This window comes from Corvus brachyrhynchos, unplaced genomic scaffold (assembly GCF_000691975.1).
Source record: "Corvus brachyrhynchos isolate BGI_N302 unplaced genomic scaffold, ASM69197v1 scaffold792, whole genome shotgun sequence".
NCBI classification, from domain to species: Eukaryota; Metazoa; Chordata; class Aves; order Passeriformes; family Corvidae; genus Corvus; species Corvus brachyrhynchos.
The window spans coordinates 8,932-29,072 of NW_008236809.1; the positions used below are offsets into that span (position 1 = coordinate 8,932).

The window sequence follows — 20,141 nt, forward strand, 5'->3', positions numbered from 1 at the left end:
GGGAAAAGCTGCAAGTCGGGGGAAGGGACTCACACGTGCAGGCAGAGAGACCTCTTCCTAAATGGACTGAACAATATTTGGAAGTGGGCGGCTGTCTTGTTGTGATAATGTTTTCATAGCACGAGCAAGAAGAGACTTCTCTTTCTAAATGGACTGAACAAGGTTATTATGGAAGTGGTAAACAGACTGAACATCTTAAGGGTTGTATTTTTACATTGTCAGTGGGAAAAGGGAGGAAGGTGGGGGGAGGAGGAGAGTTCTGAAGGTGGTATAATTTTTTTTCCTCTTTTAGGTCTGTTAATAAACTTCTTCATATTCTTTCAAGTTTGGTGCCTGCTTTGCATTTCTCCTAATTCTTATCTCACAGAAGATAAACAGTAATGAGTATTTTGGACCAAACCACTACATATGCCTAAAGTCAGCCCCCTTCTGCCCTGTTTTATTGGTGTCAAGGTGTGTTTTGTCCACATCACCCTGCACCTTTTGCTCGCCAACCCAGGCCACCATGCCCATGATGGAATAGGTTTGCTGGCAGGACTTGTGACCCCATGGCAGACCCACGCTGGAGCAGTTCGTGAAGAACTACAGCCTGTGGGAAGGACTCACATTGGAGAAGTCCATGGAGGACTGTCTCCCGTGGGAGGGACCCCACGGTGGAGCAAAGGAAGAATGTGAGGATTCTGTCCTCTGTGGGGGAAGGAGCAGCAGAGGCAACGTGATGAACTGACCACAACGCCCATTTCCCAGCCCGTGGGGGAAGGAGGTAGAGAATCGGGACTAAAGCTAAACCCAGGAAGAATGGAGGGGTGGGGGGACAGTGTTTTTAAGGTTTGGTTTTACTTCTCATTATCCTACTCTGATACGGTTGGTAATAAATTCAATTAATTTCCCCAAGTCTGTTTTGCCCATGAGAGTAGTTGGTGAGTGATCTCTCCCTGTCCTTATCTCAGCCCGTGAGCCTTTCGTTATATTTTCTCTCCCCTGTCCACTTGAGGGGAGTGATAGAGCGGCTTTGGTGGGCACCTGGTATCCAGCCAAGGTCCAGCCACCACATTTGCATGTGTGGAAAATGAATGATAAATGGTTTATTTGCAGAGGATATGGTGCATATCTTACTATTTAGGAGAATCCCATAACAGTTTCATAAGCCATGGAGAACACCTCTGCCATCAAACTTCATTCCCCTCTGCATTCGGTTAAGTCTTAAACAGCTGTAACATAATCAAAGTTAACACAACCTAAATATCTTAATTAGCGAAGATTCTAACCAAAGACACCAACTATGTTCTGTCTAGCTATACTGATAGTGAAGTAGACTTAGTGGGACTGTTCTATTGATGTGTTAAGAGTGGATCCAAGATTCCAGCTCACTACCCAAACTGGAAGAACTAGGCAGGGGATGTGGATGCTCCAACTTCTAGATTTTCACCACTAGAAGATGCATAGCACACATGCACAACCTTACTAGCCACCACTAGCTAAACGCTGCTTCAGTAATTAAACTCAAAAGCAGAGTTCAAAACCCTCCGAACCCTAGAAAAATGACAGCTAAGAAATGAAGAAGCATTATCTGAGTTGCAGCCTACATTAAATTAGCTTAAATGTACTTGGCTAGATGATATTAACTTAGAATGTGCAGCAGCTGTGCCTATAGTGAGATTATAACAGGTACTCTGAACAGGTTTTGGTTCAATTTTAATGCTTTCATGTAACCCTGGTTAACTGGGAAAAAATGCTCAACTCTCCTGGGTAACCCAAAAAGTTATTGTATTCCATATCTATCTGTGCTATGTCATATGCCAAAATTGTTACTGTCTCTTCAAGACCCGGTGGCCAGAAACAGAACCATGGAGGTTGGCAGGTGCTGGGGTCCTTTTAAGGTCAGGGATACTCAGGCAGAAGATCTCTTGCCCTTTCTCTTTTGTTCTCACCCAAAAAGCTGAGGCAGATCTTTGGACCTTTTTTCATTTCTTTTTTGCTGCCGCCGCCCAGGACAGCCAGCTGTGGTGCCACGCCAAGAGAAACAGAACAGCCCTTGCTCCATACAGTTGCCCCAGCCCACCAGCAGCGCCTGGTTGAATCAGGAGGATACGGAGTCCGAGTTGTCCTAGCTGGCTGCCTGCTGCTTTTGCTGAGGAGATGGCATAGTCCCTCCATGAGTTCCAGCTGCTAACCCAGTTCCAGCCGCCAGTTTTCGGCCGCCTTAGTCAACAGAGCTGCCACCGTCAGAGAGATAAGAGGGGCATTTGGCTGTTTTTTGGAGTCTAAGGTTTTTTGTTTTAATTTGTCCTTGTTCCCTGTTAGTTGTTGTTTGGGGGAGGAGGGAGTTTTTGCTATCGCGGAGGTTCGGTTGCTGTGCTGTTTTTCTCTATTTGTTCTCTCTCTTCACACGTGGTTGGGGGGGTGTTGTCCGCCATTTCTGCCTTTGTCTCTCAGACCACGAGGTTGTCTACAGAGGGCACCATCTTGGGGGAGGGATTTCTCCACCATTTTGTTCTCTTTGTTTCTGGGGAGTCCATGAGATTCAGCACCTTTGTATCTAGCGATCATGACTGTTATGTTGCCTGTTGTTGGTTTTTTTTTTTAGTAAACTGTTATTTTTTCATATATATCTTCTCACATTCATCTCTCCTTATTGGTGAAAGGGGAGTGGTTAAAACTAAAAGGGGAGGTAACTCATTTTGGAGTGTCCACCCCGTAAATTGTCTTAAACCAAGACATCAACACATTGCAAGATGAAGAAAAATTGGAGCAACATATTAGCTCCAACCACATGATGCCAGGGCAGACATTTATCTTCCCTAATTATGTTGTGTATTTAGTACTTAAGAGTTGAATATTTTTATGGTTACATGAGAAAGATGTATGCTGTAGAAAAACACCAGCAGAAAACAAGAGCTCACATTTCATTTTAAATTTAATTTGTCAAACAGAAGTTATCTATATACAATCAGTGTGTATTGTAATAATTCTTGCAATAGAAAGTCATTCAAATCTAAAATATTAACTGGCTGCATAGCACATTTGACATTATTGCCCATTTCAAGAGGGAAAACAATAAATTTCCAATAAATTTTGTCTGATTTGGATTCAAAAGTGTTCAGATATTGAACACTCCTTCTTTAAAACCTATGGACTGAAAAACTTTCCAGACCACAGTTTAGCTGAATATTTCCCATTTCATTACAACAAATCACAATATTGTCAGTTTAATAGAAAACCAAACCATGTGTCTGAAGCATCCAATAAAAAGGGGGTGCTAAATGGAATAAAAAGGTTCCCGTCCCCATTTTTGCATTCTGAACAGTAATTTAATAAAAATATTTTTTTAAAAAGTGTTTGTATTTTGACTCTGTGACAAGGAGGACTGAGTAGGTAGGGACAGGAACAAGCAAAATAACTCTCATTTAATTAGTTTGAAATAATTTTCAGCGATTTCTTTTATTTTGAAAAAAGGCATTATTACAACTGACCACAAACAGGAGAAATCCTGGCTATTTTTACAGTTATGGGTACAGAACTTAAATATTCAAGCTTGTGATGCAAAGCGGTGAGGTGATTGTAGTATACAATGTAAATAAATAACTTTGAAAAGTGAACAAATGTCCTTAAGAATGCTTTACTAAGAAAACAAAAAAAACCCCTCCTCATTTCTCCCTGAAACATGATCACAGGTCTGTGTTTAAAAACTCATTTGCAAACACAATTTAAACTGTGTTCACCCTAAAACCAGTTTTATGAGATTCAGTCTGAATGGGGCAGTATTGAGGTCCCTGTAAAAGTAAACATTTTCCATTTCTTAGAGGGGAAAAAAAACCCCAAAAAACACCTGCCACAACATTTGCAGCATAGTGCAGCAGAAATTTTAAATACAAAAATATTTTTCTATTGTTGGGATAATAGACCTTGCATCCTGGAAAGAAGTAACAATACCGCTACTAACAATATCCAGTCCATATCTTTCAAGTCACATAAGGCAATTACTGTGTTAGTTTACTGTATATGGCTAAAAGATGGTCCAGAAAATGTCAGTCTTTGTTATGTTTTCCAGCTACTCCATGTATGTTCAGGTGTACTTTTGTGATCTGATGAGTGTTCAAATGAAGATCTGTGTCCTATAGGAGATCTTGACCCATAAGGAGACCTCTGATCTAATGGTGACCTTGGGCCACTACCAGAAGCTCTGTGGTCCATTTGCCGGTCTGAGTGGTACCTATAATCTCTCAAAGATTTATGATGGATATACTCTGAAGTGGAACGGTGATCTGAATGTATCCTGTGGTCTGAATGGGAACGGTGATTTGAATGAGCCCAACTGTCTTTTAAACTTCCTTCCAGGTTTGACCTGTGATCTCTGCTCCTGTGGTCATCCAGTTTTCTACGTTTACCATCACCATAGCATCTGAAAAAAATTACTTATTACTGAACACATAGTAAGGACTACAATTATGTCAATTCAACAGAACTGCATAAGAGAAATGTCTTTGCAATTTTGCGTTACTTAGAAAAGATTCATTGGTGCTTACTACAAGCATACTGAAAAACCAGGAAAGGAATTTTTAACAGAGCAATTTACCTGCTGTCTTGTTTATAGTGATCCCAGTCTCTGTGGTCTTTTCCATTGCTGAAGGCTGAATAGGACCTTTTCCTTGAGTCATTTTTATTATAAGCATCTTCCTGATGCCTGTCCTTATGATGATCATAGTACTGTGACAAATTTCTATCAGAAGAACTGTCCCTGCTACTGTCATCATGGTTTGTATTCTCCTTCAGTCTTTCAACATCTGTTTAATAAAGCAGAGGTTATAAGGAAGCCTCATACAGTATAAATTCTTTTCTTCACCCATTCAAACAGCACTTCTGTCAGATTTAAAGCAATGTGAAAGTGGCATTATAGTTTGACAGAAACAATATCTAAATAATTGAAAGATAAATGCAGTAATGTGAGCAAACTGAGAGAAACCTCAGACGTAAATAGAAGGCAAGCAAGGTAGAAATGTAGAAATGTAGGGCTGAGAAACTAAATTTTTCAACCTTACAGACTGAATGGAGAAGATCAGTGTGGTCTAATTGAGCAGGGAGTAGAAACCAGGTGCCTTTAGTAGAGCAATTTAAAACTAGTGTTCTCACTAGGGCTGTCTCCTTAGAGAGGCACTTCCTACCATTCTGTTTCAGAGGTACACCTTAATGAAAGGTTTTTAGTGGTATTCCTAAAATACATTATACTAATTTTAAACTCATGATAACATACTCTAGGTTTTATATAATATGATATAAAAACAAGTATTACAAGAAGGCAACTATGGGAGCATAGAAAAACAGTATTATTGTCAATAGTAAAAGACATCCCATATAACTGATTGTTAACCATGACTTTATCATGATATGGTGACATTACAACTGCTACAAACAGGTATAGAGCCTCCAAGAAGTTTACAAGTGTTGAGTTGGCCTCTCTCCCTCCTCAAAATTAAATACAAAAAAGTGTGGGTTTTTAAAAATTAATTTACTTAAGAGAATGGCCAAATAACTTGCTACTAAAATCTCTAAGTGCCAAATTCAGTCCATGCTCAGTTGAATTTCATCAGCAAACTAGTGAAGTTATGCTAAGTCAGTGTATCCTTATGATATCCATCAGTATGGGAGTTCTAGGAGACAGTTTTAAGTTTATTTCACTTTACATACCATCATTTAAGATATCCAGCACAATAATATGCTCAAGATTTCTTACCTGGATTTCTAATTACATGTGTATTCACATTGTTGCTAATATTCTGGTCACCGTGCTGCTAAAAGAGACAAGTACAAAAATTGTCATTGATAAATCCCAAAGTTGCATCTGAATTCTTCAGAAAGTATCCTAAGAAAACAAACTAGTTTATTATGAACAGTAAAATACATTTAAAGTGTATTGAGTGTAAACAATTGATACTTTATAATAACAATTATAAAACTTAGAATATATTTTTTGTATATTTAGAGAGTCTGAAAGTATTACCTGAGATTCTTGGCGTTTCTTGATTGCATGTTTATACAGCTTGTGCAACTTTCTGGCATCAAATTCTGTAAACTTAGAGACAAAAATCCACAAGTTTCTGAGGAAAAAGAAAGAGAGGTTATAATTCTTCCATATATTAGTTTTTATTGTGTCATACAACAGAATATGGACTTAAATGAAATTATTTCAACGGTACTTCAGTAAACTGAATTAATTGTAAAGTCTGTTACACAGAATATTATCTAGCTGCACAGCAAACATTACTTAGCTGTATTTCAAACTTTTCAGAAGTTAATTACTTTAATAATTTGTCATTTTGTAATATTTATCACAATGACTGAAGAATGCAAAGTGCATGAAAAATAGTATTAATGGCAATTTTGTCAATGATTTGTGCAACTGCATAAAAATGTAGTTTTCAATTTGTTGTGCAATTCTTCTGAAAGATTATTTGAAATATGTCAGAAAACCGGAGTATTTACTACTCAGTAAAGATTCTTCTGAACTTTAAATCTCTTGCAGTATAAGAAATTTGACCTATGTGCCCAATTTCCTACAGATATCAGGGACGGGATTTTCCCACAAAATTCCAAAGCCTGGTCAAAGCTTTTGAAACCAAATGAGAAATCTGAAAGAGGATGGAAGCAGCATGCCAAAATCTTTGATCCTAATCTATGCTATGAAAGAAGAAAGCAAAACAAAACATTTTTGGTGTCAAGAAGCCAAAACCTTAAGATTTGCTTCTATGATCGCAGACACCAGATCTAAACTCTAGAATTCTTTTAGCAAAGTTTACAGGTGGAATGCTTAAAAGACTACGGAATATTACTGTTCTAACTAGTGTTTAGTTCAGAAACATCTCAAGTGTGTAGGCTCAATAAGCATCTATCTGCTCTTTCACTGTGATGATTTAAACATTATAGTTTTGGCCTAGAGGTTTGTAAAACTAGACAAAACTAGCAAATGGTGTGCCCAATGACATCTGTATAAGAAATACAGCATGAATACCTTTACTAAATTCTATGTCTTATCAAAGATAGATAAAACACATATTTTAATAATCTATGTATGGTACTGTAGCATTACTATGAATTAATATTATAGTAGCTCTACTATATTCATTCTTCACTGAAAGGGTGGTCAGGCATTGAAACAGACTGCTCAGGAAAGTGGTGGAATCACCATCCCTGGAAGCGTTCAAAAAATATATGGATGTGGCACTTGGAGACATGGTTTAGTGGTGAACATAGTGATAGTGCTGGGTTAACAGTTGGACTCAATGATCTTAGAGGTCTTTTCCAACCTTAACGATTCTATGATTCTATGATCCTACTATGAATTTCCACTTAAAGAAACATAACGTTTACCAAAGTGTCTTTAAGACCCATGTCTTATTGTTTTTGTATTTCAGTTCACCCCAATATTTTAAAATAAAGCAAGTACAAACAGCAGAAATATTCTGTTAACAACAGTCTGCAAGAAAATGAAACACTTGACTGAGTTTTGTATATGGAAGTGCAACCATATATGCAACCATAAAGGATTAAAGTGCACATTATGATAAAACTAACTCAAACTGTATTAAGAACTTAACAACAAAATGTAGCAAGTTTATAAACCAACATTTTTCTTATTTTTTCCAAAGTTACCACCTCACAGATGCATAAGAACACTTAAAACTCTTATTTCATTTTGAAATACATTTCTGAGTATGATATGATAAATGTTTTTTTTTTATCAAGTCAGTTAATATATGATTTAGAGTATATTTTTAAAAAGAATAGAGGATTCTGCAACTCAAAATCATTCAAAGTTCAACACATACATTTATAATGGCCTGTTTTTAGCATGAATAAAGAACAAAAACAAACTTCAATGTTGAAAAAGCCATATTCTTTAATGATAAGAAATCTTTTCCACTAAACATTAAATATACTCTAAATACAGTTATTTTCTCTTTGGTTTTAAAAGGTAAGATGACTCCACCTACTGGACAAAATGCATTGCTATACAAGTATAAAAAAGTGAAACCAATAAAAGCTGGAACCATTTATAATCATCTTTTTATAAGTCCTTATTTAATACAGCAGAAAAATAAAATAAATGGAGAATAAGAAATGAGAAATAATTAAAAACTATTCTGCTTAATATAAGCTATTATGGATTTCCCTTTTTCAAGAAAAATCATGCAGAATAACTTACTTTCTCCACTGTTTAATTTGTTCAGGATTTGTGTACTCCTTTAGACACTCAGTGATGTGGTCCCCAATTTTGATTAGGCACTGTCTAGTATGCTCCAGCTGTTCCCTTTCAGAAAGGCCTTTCTCTGGTCTATCCAATTGTTTCAGTGCTGCTTTAACAGGCCTCATTCTTTCTTTGCACTGTAAAATGTAAAAAAAGGAATACATTATTTAAAAAATAAAAAGATAAAAATTGTAAAACATGACTCACCCTTACACAGGCAAAGACAGTACTGTTGTAAGCCAAATGAAAAACAAGTCTTTTCTCGCAGCTCTTTTAGTTTTACTATAAGGTTTCATTTGGAAAAAGTAGCTTTTTAAATCCAGTTGAAAATTTACTCCTATATGAAAGCATTAAATTGTATGTAACACATATTAAAGATTTAAGAAAGCACTAAGTTAATATAAAAGATTTTCCGAGGGAAAGGAATTACTAGGTTTTACAATCATGGGTTTAACTTTCAGCATAAATATATAGGAAAAGAGTTATTTTACTTTTTAGAGACTTGAAAGCTATACAAACTCAGTGTCAAGATTAGGTATGAGAATGTTTATTATAGTTTAAGTAGATACTTTCTGCAACAATTAAACTTGGCATTCAACAGAGGATCAGCATTCCTTCTCTGAGCAGCTTTTAAGCCTGAGTTCTATGCAGATACTAGGATAAAGCTAGTTTAGGTGTGCCTAAATTAGTAACAGTGATGACAACACATGTACTCATAGATATATTTCATATGTGTATGCTTGAATTTTCACACTAATTTAAACATGTTAATAGCAAATACAGATAAACCAGTTAGCATATTTTAAATTATAGACCTTTTCTTGGAAATACCATTCAATCACAATGGCAAGGTAGACAGATGAAATGCATATTTTTACCTGTCACAAGATAGACGAGAAGTCAAATGAGTTAGCCTCAACAACCCACAGCAGTAATTTTCATTTGAAAAGATAAACATGCTAATTAGTTTGCATCTGATCATGGCATAATGATAAAATATACCTTCCAGAACAGAGGGCCTGGCCAAAAAAATGTTCTATATGCAAACCCAACCTATAATTGCTCCCACTAAGGAAGAAAGACAAGTCTGTATATTCAGAATCAAAAATATGAGGGATTGTGGAGAACATCACCATCACTGTGTCAACATCTAGGGGCAACTCAAAAATCAGTGAAGCTGTTCCATTACCATTCACGCCATTAAGTAATTAAGCAGCTACATTACCTATTGCACTAACCACAGCTTAAGCAACCTTTAAAAAGACAGTTTACAAAGTACACTGCTTAAGTGTAGAGGTGAACAGAGAAGCGTAATTGTACATGGGAATTGTGTGATTTTCAGTCACCTAGCCACTTACAAGATATCCTGGAAATTATAGATGAGTCACTTATAACATCATTTAGATAAAAAAAACAAAACACAAAACAACAACCCCCACATCGGTAAACTAGTCAGTACCATACTGATGAGAAAACAAGATCATTTGCTTCTCGCAGCCAGCGCCACAGTAGACCCAGTAAACCTGTCTAGCAGTAACAGACGACTGTTGAAAGTAGAATGATAGAACTTCTACAGCAGAAAAGTAGCTGCTCAAAGTAAATTCTTAGCATCCTTCCAAAGTCCCCAATCAACCTATAAAATGTTACATACCTCCCTTTTGTTCTTCCAATATTGTTTCTGTTGTGGTCAAAAGTAGTGATATAACTGAAATTCTTTTGGTATCAGAGATATTACTCCAGCAAGATATTTCTAAGGACTTTAGGATTTGTTCCTTCCTCTGTCTAATGCAGGAAGTCTGTAATACTTCAAGAGCAACTTTCTCTTGTTAGCTTGCAAAGAACAAAGGGGTATTTGATAAGGCCAAGTCAGAGACTATAGCAGCTGCATTAAAATTCATTCATTTCTGTCCTTTAAGAAGCAGTATCCATGAATTAGTCTTGAGGATGGATCTTCACAGTCTGTATTTTAAAACTATACAGCACACAGACAACTAGACAAATACTCTTCACTATACTGCATAAATGCAATAAAATAAAACTGCTGACCTGAAAACAAAACTGAATTTAGTATAGTGTCGATAACCCTTCACTGATCTAAGATTTTACTGGCAATAGATATCTAATATATCTATAATACCTAATAGCAGAATCAAAAACATTAAAAATTGTGCTCATTTAGAATATCAAGTGTAAACACTAAATTATCAACAAGGGACTTACCACACTGAATGTCCTCTGATCCAGTTCTTCAGGTTCTTCTGATATTGGAACTGTTTCACTAGTTGCAGTAATATGAACTGGAATATCCAACAATGAAACTTTTTTATTTTTTTCTTTATTTTCAGATTTGAGTTCATTTACCTAAGAACAAAACATGAAAATTTATCTGATATGCAAACCTTATTTCTGGGCAGAAATGATACTGTAATTATGCAATCACTGCATTCTCTTCAATAATAACAAAAAGAAAGAAAAAAATATCTGTCATGCAGTGATAGTACCTTTTATTTTCTCTCTCTGAGGGATGGAGAAAGAGAATGGACAAGTTTCTTGCACCACTTGCACTCTCAGTCCCACTAAGCTATAGATCTTTAAAAAGATAATTTCCCATTTCATTTGCCTGTCTTTGTAGTCACAAGCAGTAAAAATAAAACTTCACATGATGCAAAAGATTTCAATGAAATGACAACTGTAAAGTAAATGATCCAAAATATCTTTTCAACTCAAAGTCATTCACAAAAACCTGGTGGCCTTTTCTAGTGCTATATAAGAAAAAATAAACCTAGCTACCTTTTCTTCCTTTACTTCTTTTTCTTTCTCTGTGGATTCTTTTAGTTTGTTATCTCTCTTTTCTTTAATATTTTTAAATTCTTTCTTATCTTCTTTTTCTTTTTTCTCTCTTTTTAAATGCCTCTTATTTTCTTTTTCTCTTGTCTCTTTTTTTTCTTCAGCTTCCTTCTTTATACCAATATCTGGCTCAGGCTTTTCTTCATTTTCTTCTGCTTTTATTTTTTTATGTGGACATTTCACTGAAACAATCTCATCCTGCAATACACAAGCATATATGTCACATCAAATGGAGTTTCTAACTATTCAAGTTTTGCAACCATCAGATTAAAATGTACTTTTTTTCTGTGTGTGATTTCTTTAGACTTAGGTTTAACACCTATCAAATGGAGCTGGATGCAGTTGCAAAACAAGATGAGGACTACTCACTCATTTCCTTGATGTGACACAAAACAAGTATTGATTGGGCAGGGGTAAATAGGGGTGTGTGAGAGATTAAATACATTAAACTTTTGTATTACCAAAGAAATCTGCCCCTGTAAAAAGTAGTTAAGCTGCAAAGAGCTAAAAGCAATAAGGAAGTAGACATCACAAGACTGAGCTGATTTTTCGGGGCATGGTGATGATAAAAGACTTCTGTTCTGGTTAATTTTGTTCCAGTAACTTTTGTGTGACCACAAATTAAACAGTCACAGGAAAAGGGAACAGAGTTCCAACTTTTGCTTTTTCAGAGATGTTCTGAAGAATCTAGTGTTCTTTCAGCTACCTTCGAAGTCACAAAATTAGGTGCAACATGGCCCCTAAACTTAATCTGTTGGGGTTTTCTTTTCTTCTCTCTAGTGGTTTCTGCTGTGTGATAAATTTAAATAAATGAACCAACAAAAATAGAGTCCTAAAGGAACACATCAGAAGTAATAAAAACATAACAAAGTTGAGTAGCCTATTAGAACAATATCTATTGAATAATAGTCAAACTTTACATTGACAAGTCCATGGGCCCTGATGGGATGCACCCATGAGTGCTGAAGGAACTGGCAAACATCACTGCTAGGCCGCTTGCAATCATCTTTGAAGGAGGACCCAGGGAACTACTGGCCAGTCAGCGTCACCTTTATCCCTGGAAAGGTGATGGAACAGCTCATCCTGGAGGCCAACTCTAAGCACATGGAAGACAAGAAGGTGATCAGGAGCAGCCAGCATGGATTCACCAAAGGGAAATCATGCTTGCCCAACCTGATTGCCTTCTACAATGGGACAACTGGCTGGATAGATGAGAGGAGTGAATATTGTCCACCTGGACTTCAGCAAGGCTTTCAACTCTGTCTCCTGTGACATCCTCATAGCATAGTGGACAGTGAGGTGGATTGAGAACTGGCTGAAAGGCAGGTCTCAGAGTGTTGTGATCAGTTGCAGTCTAGTTGGAGGCCTGTCACTAATGCTGTCCCTCAAGGTTCAATACTGGGCTCAGTATTGTTTAACTTGTTCATTAATGACTTGGATGAAGGGGTAGATACCTCCTCAGCAAGTTCACTGATGATACAAAGCTGGGAGGAGTGGCTGATACCTCAGAGGGCTGTGCAGCCCTTCAGAAGGACTTCGACAGGTTGGAGAGATGGGCAGGGAGGAACCTTCTGAAATTCAACAAGGGCAAATGCAGGGTCCTGCACCTGGGTAAGAATAACCCCAGGCACCAGTACAAGCTGGGGGTGACCTGCTTGAAAGCAGCTCTGTGGAGAAGGACCTGGGGGACCTGGTGGACAACAAGCTGTCCATGAGCCAGCAGTGCCCTTGTGGCCAAGACGGCCAATGGTATCCTGGGGTGCATTAGGAAGAACATTGCCAGCAGGTCAAGGGAGGTGATCCTGCCCCTCTACCCAGCCCTAGTGAGGCACATCTGGAGTGCTGTGTCCAATTCTGGGCTCCTCAGTATGAGAGAAACATGCAACTCCTGAAGAGAATCCAGCAGAAGGCTATAAAGATTATTAGGGGACTGGAGCATCTCATTTAGGAAAAAAGGCTGAGGGAGCTGGGTCTCTTCAGCCTGGAGGGGAGAGATCTGAGAAGGGACCTTATCAATATCCCCTTATCTGAAGGGAGGGTGTCAGAGGATGGAGCCAGGCTCTTCTCGGTGATGCCAAGCAATAGGACAAGAGGCAATGGGCAGAAACTGGAACACAGGAAGTTCCACCTGAACATGAGGAAGAACTTTACTGAGAGGGTGACTGAGCCCTAGAACAGATTGTCCAGAGAGGGTGTGGAGTCTCCTTCTCTGGAGATATTCAAGAACTATCTGGACACAATCCTGAGTAACATACTCTAGGGGACCCGGCTTGAGCAGGGAGGTTGGACTAGACCTCCAGTGGTCCCTTCCAACCTGACCCATTCTGTGATAATGAAAGCCCTGACATACACAGAAGCATTGACTTGCATGTCTCAAAACACTGTTTATTTATGCTGTACTTTCTAATCAATCTTGATTTTTTTTCCTGAGCCTGAACAAAAATTGCTATCTGAGGAATCATAATCAGTAGTAAAAATGGATTAGTCAGAAACATTAGTTTTATATTCAGATTTTATATAAAATTGCATTTTGAGAAGATAAAATGCTCAAGTCTTTATATGAATGATGTTTACCTCATTATACTCATCATCATCAGATTTTTCTGAGGGTGGTGATGAGTCACTTTTTATTTCTTCTTTAATTTTTGCAGCCTTTGTTGCTCTATTCTTCTTACTTCTTGCTTTCTTCCTCTTTGAATTGCCCTGAATGCAAATTAGTACCTTTATTATGTCAACTGACAAGTGTCTGCACACCACAGTTGAAGAAAAAGATTTTGGTTTTTATGTTAAAGAAAGCATTCATTTTATTTATTGCCACTAATGACCACCACTTTTCTCAGGATTGGAGACTGAGCCTAATGCAACAGTAGAGAATATTTACAAATAAGGGAGAAAAAACCAATATTAAACTTGCAATACATTCCTTGAGTTAGTCTCATATAATACAATTACCAATACAGAGAAAAATTACACAAAACAGAGTGGAACTAAGAATAAACAATCTGCTGACATTCCCATAGGTATATTATGTTATCTTGCTACTGAAAATTAAGCTTAACTTACTGCACCAGTAAGTCTTTGCACTTCTTTTCTTGCAAGGTCTTTATTCAGTAATTTAATGAGGTAATCTGCACGGGTCTGCAACTGCTTGGCCTGGGGTTTCTTATCTGGGTCATCAGGTAAAATCTGAGGAGAGCAACGGTAGCATCAACTACAAGTACACATTATCAAATTAGGAAGCTGCTAGTCTGGAGCACTGGGAACAGAAAAAGCTGAATTAAAAAAATAAGTAAAAAACCAATCCACTCCAACTATACCTGACTAATATGCAGGCAGCTTCAAGGAATGGACAACTTAAACATTTTATTTTTCCTCAAACACACAACTAATGTAGTCTTGAAAATATTCTCACAAAATTTACAGTCAACTCAAGAAACTAGCCTCAGATTTCTGTTTCCACTCTCATAGTTTATCTAAAAAATTCAGAGCTCCTGTACCACTGTCATCCACAGATCTCCTAGTTCTGCCTTGTTCTTCTAAATGCATTAACTCGTTACCACAGGATATGCAGAAGCAAAAAAAAAAAAAAAAAAAAAAAAAAGTGTGGTTTCATAAAACAAGCAATTAATGGAAGGCAGGGGCAGGATATCATTAAACAGGTATATATACAACCCTGGCTCCACAAATCCCAAAGCTACAGGTTGGCAGTACCATTGTGTTTGCTTCACTCCAGTATTTCCCTAAATGTTTCTCACTACTTCTAAGCAGCCACTGCACTACTTCTAATCTGACAAATAGAGCAATTCTCATGTTGCAAATGAAAGTCAGTTTCAAGCAAAGAAAACAGGGATAGGGAAACCAAACCAAAATCTGCAAACCAACTTCCCTCCAAAAGATCAAGAATAAAATTACAGAATTCATAGAATTATTTAGGTTGGAAAAGACCTCTGAGATCATTGAGTCCAACCTTTGACCAATCATCACCTTGTCAACTAGACCATGGCACTAAGTGCCACATCCAGTTGTTTCTTGAACACCTCTGGGGATAGTGACTCCAACACCTCCCTGGGCAGTCCATTCCAATGTTTAACGACCCTTTCCATGAAGAAATTTCTCCTGATGTCCAACTATAATCTCCCCTGGCACAGCTTGAGGCCATGTTGTCTTGTTCTGTCATGAGTTGCCTGGGAAAAGAAGCCGACCCTTACCATGCTACGACCTCCTTTCAGATAGTTGTAGAGAGTGATAAGGTCTGCCCTGAGCCTCTTTTTCTCCAGGTTTAACAACCCCAGTTCCCTCAGCCACTCCTCATATGACTTACTCTCTAGACCCTTCAGTAGCTCTGTTGCCCTTCTCTGGACTCGCTCCAGCACCTCAATGTCTGTCTTGAAGCGAGGGGCCCAAAACTGAACACAGGATTCGAGGTATGGCCTCACCGGTACAGGGGGACAATCACTGCCCTGGTCCTGCTTCCCGCACTATTTCTGATACAAGCCAGGATGCCGTTGGCCTTCTTGGCCACCTGGGAACACGCTGGCTCATGTTCAGCTGGCTGCTGACCAGCAGCCCCAGGTCCTTTTCTGCCAAACAACTTTCCAGCCACTCTTCCCCAAGCCTGTAGCACTGTGGGGGGTTGTTGTGACCAAAGTGCAGGACCCAGCACTTGGCCTTGTTGAACCAAATACCATTGGTCTTGGCCCATTGATCCAGCCTGTTTAAATCCCTCTGCAGAGCCTTCCTACCCTCCAGCAGATCAACACTCCCATCCAACTTAGTGTCATCTGCAAACTTACTGAGGGTGCCCTCAATCCCCTCATCCAGATCATCAATAATGATATTAAACAGGACTGGGCCCAATGCTGATCCCTGGGGAACACCACTCTGAACTGGCCGCCAACTGGATGCAGCACCATTCGCCACCACTCTCTGGGCCTGGCCATCCAGCCAGTTCTTAACTCAGCAAGGAGTGCACCCGTCCAAGTTGTGGGCTGGCAGCTTTTCCAGGAGAATGCTGTGGGAGACAGTATCAAAGGCTTTGCTGAAGTCCAGGCAGACACATCCACAGCCTTTTCCTCATCCACTAGGTGGGTCGCCTGGTCACAAAAGGAGATCAGGCAGGTTAGGCAGGATCTAAATTTCCTAAACCCATGGTGGCTGGGCCTGATCCCTTGGTTGTCCAGTATGTGCCATGTGATCACACTCAAGATGATCTGCTCCATAACCTTGCTGGGCACTGAGGTCAGGCTGACAGGCCTGTACTTCCCCGGATGCTCCTTCCGGCCTTTCTTGTAGATGGGCATCACATTGGTCAACCTCCAGTCATCTGGGACCTCCCCAGTTAGCCAGGACTGATGACAAATGATGGAAGAGCAGCTTGGTGAGCTCTTCTGTCACCTCCCTCAGTACCCTTGGATGAATCCCATCTGGCCCCATAGACTTGTGAGTGTCTCAGTGGCTCAGCAGGTCACTAACTACCTCCTCCTGGATTACAGGGGGACTATTCTGCTACCCATCCCTGTCTACCAGCTCAGGGGGCTGGGTGCCCTGAGGATAACTGGTCTTACTGTAAGACTGAGGCAAAGAAAGCATTAAGTACCTCAGCCTTTTCCTCATCCTTGGCGACAATGTTCCCCCCTGCATCCAATAAGGAATGGAGATTCTCCCTGGCCCTCCTTTTGTTGTTAATGTATTTGTAAAAACATTTTTTATTATCTTTCACAGCAGTGGCCAGGTTGAGTTCTAGCTGAACTTTTGCCTTTCTAATTTTCTCTCTACGCAACCTAACAACATCCTTGTAACTCTTCCTGATTTGCCTGCCCCTTCTTCGAAAAGTCTGGAATTAATTCAAATTAACACAACTAGAGCATTTAAACTAGGGAAGCAAAAGGTGGAAGAGAGAATTCAAGTGATAGAGACACAAATACATAGAAATACAGAAACAGCAGATTCTAAGAAGGTATACTTCAACTGAATACACAAAATCTTAAAATCTAATTATTTACCAAAAGGATACAAAGGAGTACAACTGACCTAACTTCTGGGCAATTTCAGTTATCATAAAATAAACTCTTTCAGTAACTGTTCTTATTAACATTATTACCTAAACAAAAAAAGTCCTTGATGAAATTTTGCAGATGACATACCTTCTGTGTCAAACTGAGATCAGGATCCATTTTTATCATTTCCCAGCTTCCATAGCCATATTCATAGATACCTATTAACAGATTGGAATCATCTTCCTTACCCCAATCTATATCAAAATGAGCTGCCTTGGTGTGGCATGGGATGACATATCTAGTAGAAATAAATTAGAAATATAAATAAGCAAACTTCTCAAACTTAGTAAGGGATAGAAGAACATGCCACATATCACTGAGATCCTGGTATATTTAGTAAGTAATCCACATAACTATCAGGCTTTCTTACAATTTCTATAAAATATTTATTCAAATCAGTACCAAAACATGTTTTAAAGGAGATCAAGATTAAGATATAAAAACCAGTCATCTATCTGTGGCCATGGACTGAGTCAGAACTGGCTAACCATGAAGATAAGCTTAAAATATTACTCAAGTATAACCGCCAACTGAATAAGCAGATAGTCTAGGGACTATGATACACAAGGGAGTAAGCTAAAAAGTTCATTGGTCTAAACAACTACCAACAATTACCATCTGCTCCATTTTGACAAATATTGAGTTCTCTCAGGCAGAGGTGACACAAAGCAGTTCCTCAACAAGTCTAATTTCTAGCCTGGAATAATTAAAAGTAACTGAACCCAGTCCCCAATGAATACAGTTCAGAAGCTAAAGCAAATACTGGCTTCTAAGGAGAGGGAAGAAAGAATAAAGAAAGGACATGGAGCAGATTTCTGCTGCCAGTTCTTAGAGGTAATGGAGTGACACGGGTGTCCCAGTGTACTCAGTCTGGATTGCTTAAATATATTCATAAAAGCCTTGAATAACTTTCTACATTATGGGTTCCTTTAGGAATAAAAAAAAATACCTTTTCCTTTCTTCTGGATCTGCAGGAATGGATTTGTGCAACGGTGCCAACTCTTCTTCATGAGAAATAACTAGCTTTGCATTCACCTGCACTCCTGATATTCGGAATGTTGGGCCTTTAACTTTCCCAACTCTACCTCCTTAAAATAAAGGAACAAATTATTAAAATATTTAGCTTTTATGTGTATCTTATAGACAAACGTAGAGAAAAAGAAAGTTTGATGCTATAGCAGCAGACATTCAATTATAGGAAATGAATTTTTCTTAACCAAATGCTTTAATTAAACTCCAGAACCTCAAGGTCTTCCAGTTAATAGTAGCAGATTAATTTTAAATTTCATGGTAAAGCAAAAACGCATTGCATTCTACTATTGACAACTCACTCAGGGAAAGGGGGAAGAAAAACAAAACCAAAAAGTCTTCTTACTAGAATCTTTTTCTAAATCACCTAGTGTGCTAACATTTTGTTAATGTTTTCCCCTAACACAATTGTTTTGTTATAATCAGAGTGCAAGAATCATTCATATCTCTTCGACACTTTTTATTCCTCTCCCCCACCCCCATACACACTTTACCTGCTCTTTCTTGGCCAAAGGAATTGTCCTTTAAAGCCTTAATGCATCCATTATGTACAAGTTCTCCCAGACGTCTAAGGTCTATCTCAGATTTATCAACTAGCTCAGCATCTCTAGCTATAGCATCTAACCTGGAAGAAAACAAATATGTTTTTACAGCTCTACAACTTTAGTAATATGAATGACTCCTTCAGATTTTGAAACTAGATAAGTGATCCTGTAAGTTATCATTCACCCACACTTGCTATACTGTGTAAAATTTTGATCCATGCAGTTCAAAGCAGCTAAAGAAAATACAGAAACTATAAAAATGGGTATTTCACATAAAGGACTATACAACGGGAAATATAAAGGATCCTATCTATGCAGTTTTGAGTTACATTTCAACACATTCTTTTAAATAGAAAAGGAACTATTATTAAGTCTATAGTTTTATCCACTTATCAAACAAAAAAAATGAACAACTGTCACTAATGCAGAATTAACAGAACAGTAGGTTAAGTATAAAGAAAAAGCAAGCAGTCTTGCAAAATGTTAAGATTTGTCAAACTGGCTGTCTACATACATACCATATATGATGAAAGGAAAAAAAATAATTTAAATTCATGTTATAGTACAGGCAAAAGATTAGGCACACTATTTTCAACCTAAGGTTTCTTGGTGTACTGTTTCAATTTTAATGGAAACAAAGTACCAAGTTGCTATACAAATTAGCAAATTAGTTTACCTTTCAAGCGGGCCACCAAATTTCTTGTAACTCTTGATAAACCTAATAACAGAAAAAAATTTTGCAGTTAAAAACATGTATGCTTAATTACATTGGTTTAAAAAATGTATGTGTAAAGTCTTAGTACAAGGCTATGTGGACAACGCAAAGAAAATAAGAACTAGAGAGACTAGGACGGCTTAGTATATGAAGACAACCCACATTTAAAACCAGAGTTCTATTTGGTTTAATAACTGATATAAATAAACCAACAGAAGATACAATTTATTTCAAAAGTTACTTTACTAATTAGTTTCACAAGACAAAGAATTCAGCAATGTGATGTGTCTAATCATAAAAATCAAATGTGGATTTATAGTAAATTGAGAATTCAGATATTATGTTAGGTCTCTCATAATAAAGAGAAGCTAGCTGCAATTTTAAGGACATTTTAAAACATAACAGGAAAGATAAAGGAATGCAAGCACAAGAATACCCCTGACAAAAGCAGCAAACCATTATTTATTAGATAAAATGAAAAGGAAACAAGGCTCTTAAAGGTTAATTATATAATCAAAAATATTTTATAAGCTGTACAGTATTTTAGAGAAAAATTAATACTTAAATTACAGAAGCAAAGTAGCATTTCACAAACCAAAGTAAAGCAAAACAATGTCTACTCCTTCTCCCAAAGAAGTATTTTTAGCACCAAATATTGGGGGACCAGCTGTACAGATTCACTTATCTACTGGGTTTTGCTGAGATAA

General features: G+C 37.9%; 1 protein-coding gene across 1 annotated transcript in view; it reads right to left on the bottom strand.

Moving 5' to 3' along the window:
* Positions 1-2,900: 2,900 nt before the first annotated feature.
* The window catches only part of LOC103611381 (chromodomain-helicase-DNA-binding protein 1), an 82,470-nt gene continuing 65,229 nt past the window's right edge, over positions 2,901-20,141 (bottom strand). Inside the window, exons 24-36 of the mRNA XM_008628886.1 lie at positions 19,396-19,437; positions 18,669-18,799; positions 18,095-18,233; positions 17,233-17,383; positions 14,153-14,275; positions 13,664-13,792; positions 11,033-11,287; positions 10,463-10,603; positions 8,201-8,379; positions 5,999-6,095; positions 5,732-5,789; positions 4,577-4,784; positions 2,901-4,402 (exon numbers count right to left, since the gene is read on the bottom strand). Of these exons, the coding sequence (XP_008627108.1) occupies positions 4,039-4,402; positions 4,577-4,784; positions 5,732-5,789; positions 5,999-6,095; positions 8,201-8,379; positions 10,463-10,603; positions 11,033-11,287; positions 13,664-13,792; positions 14,153-14,275; positions 17,233-17,383; positions 18,095-18,233; positions 18,669-18,799; positions 19,396-19,437 (2,017 nt within the window). The 3' untranslated portion in view covers positions 2,901-4,038. The remainder of the gene's footprint in view (positions 4,403-4,576; positions 4,785-5,731; positions 5,790-5,998; positions 6,096-8,200; positions 8,380-10,462; positions 10,604-11,032; positions 11,288-13,663; positions 13,793-14,152; positions 14,276-17,232; positions 17,384-18,094; positions 18,234-18,668; positions 18,800-19,395; positions 19,438-20,141) is intronic.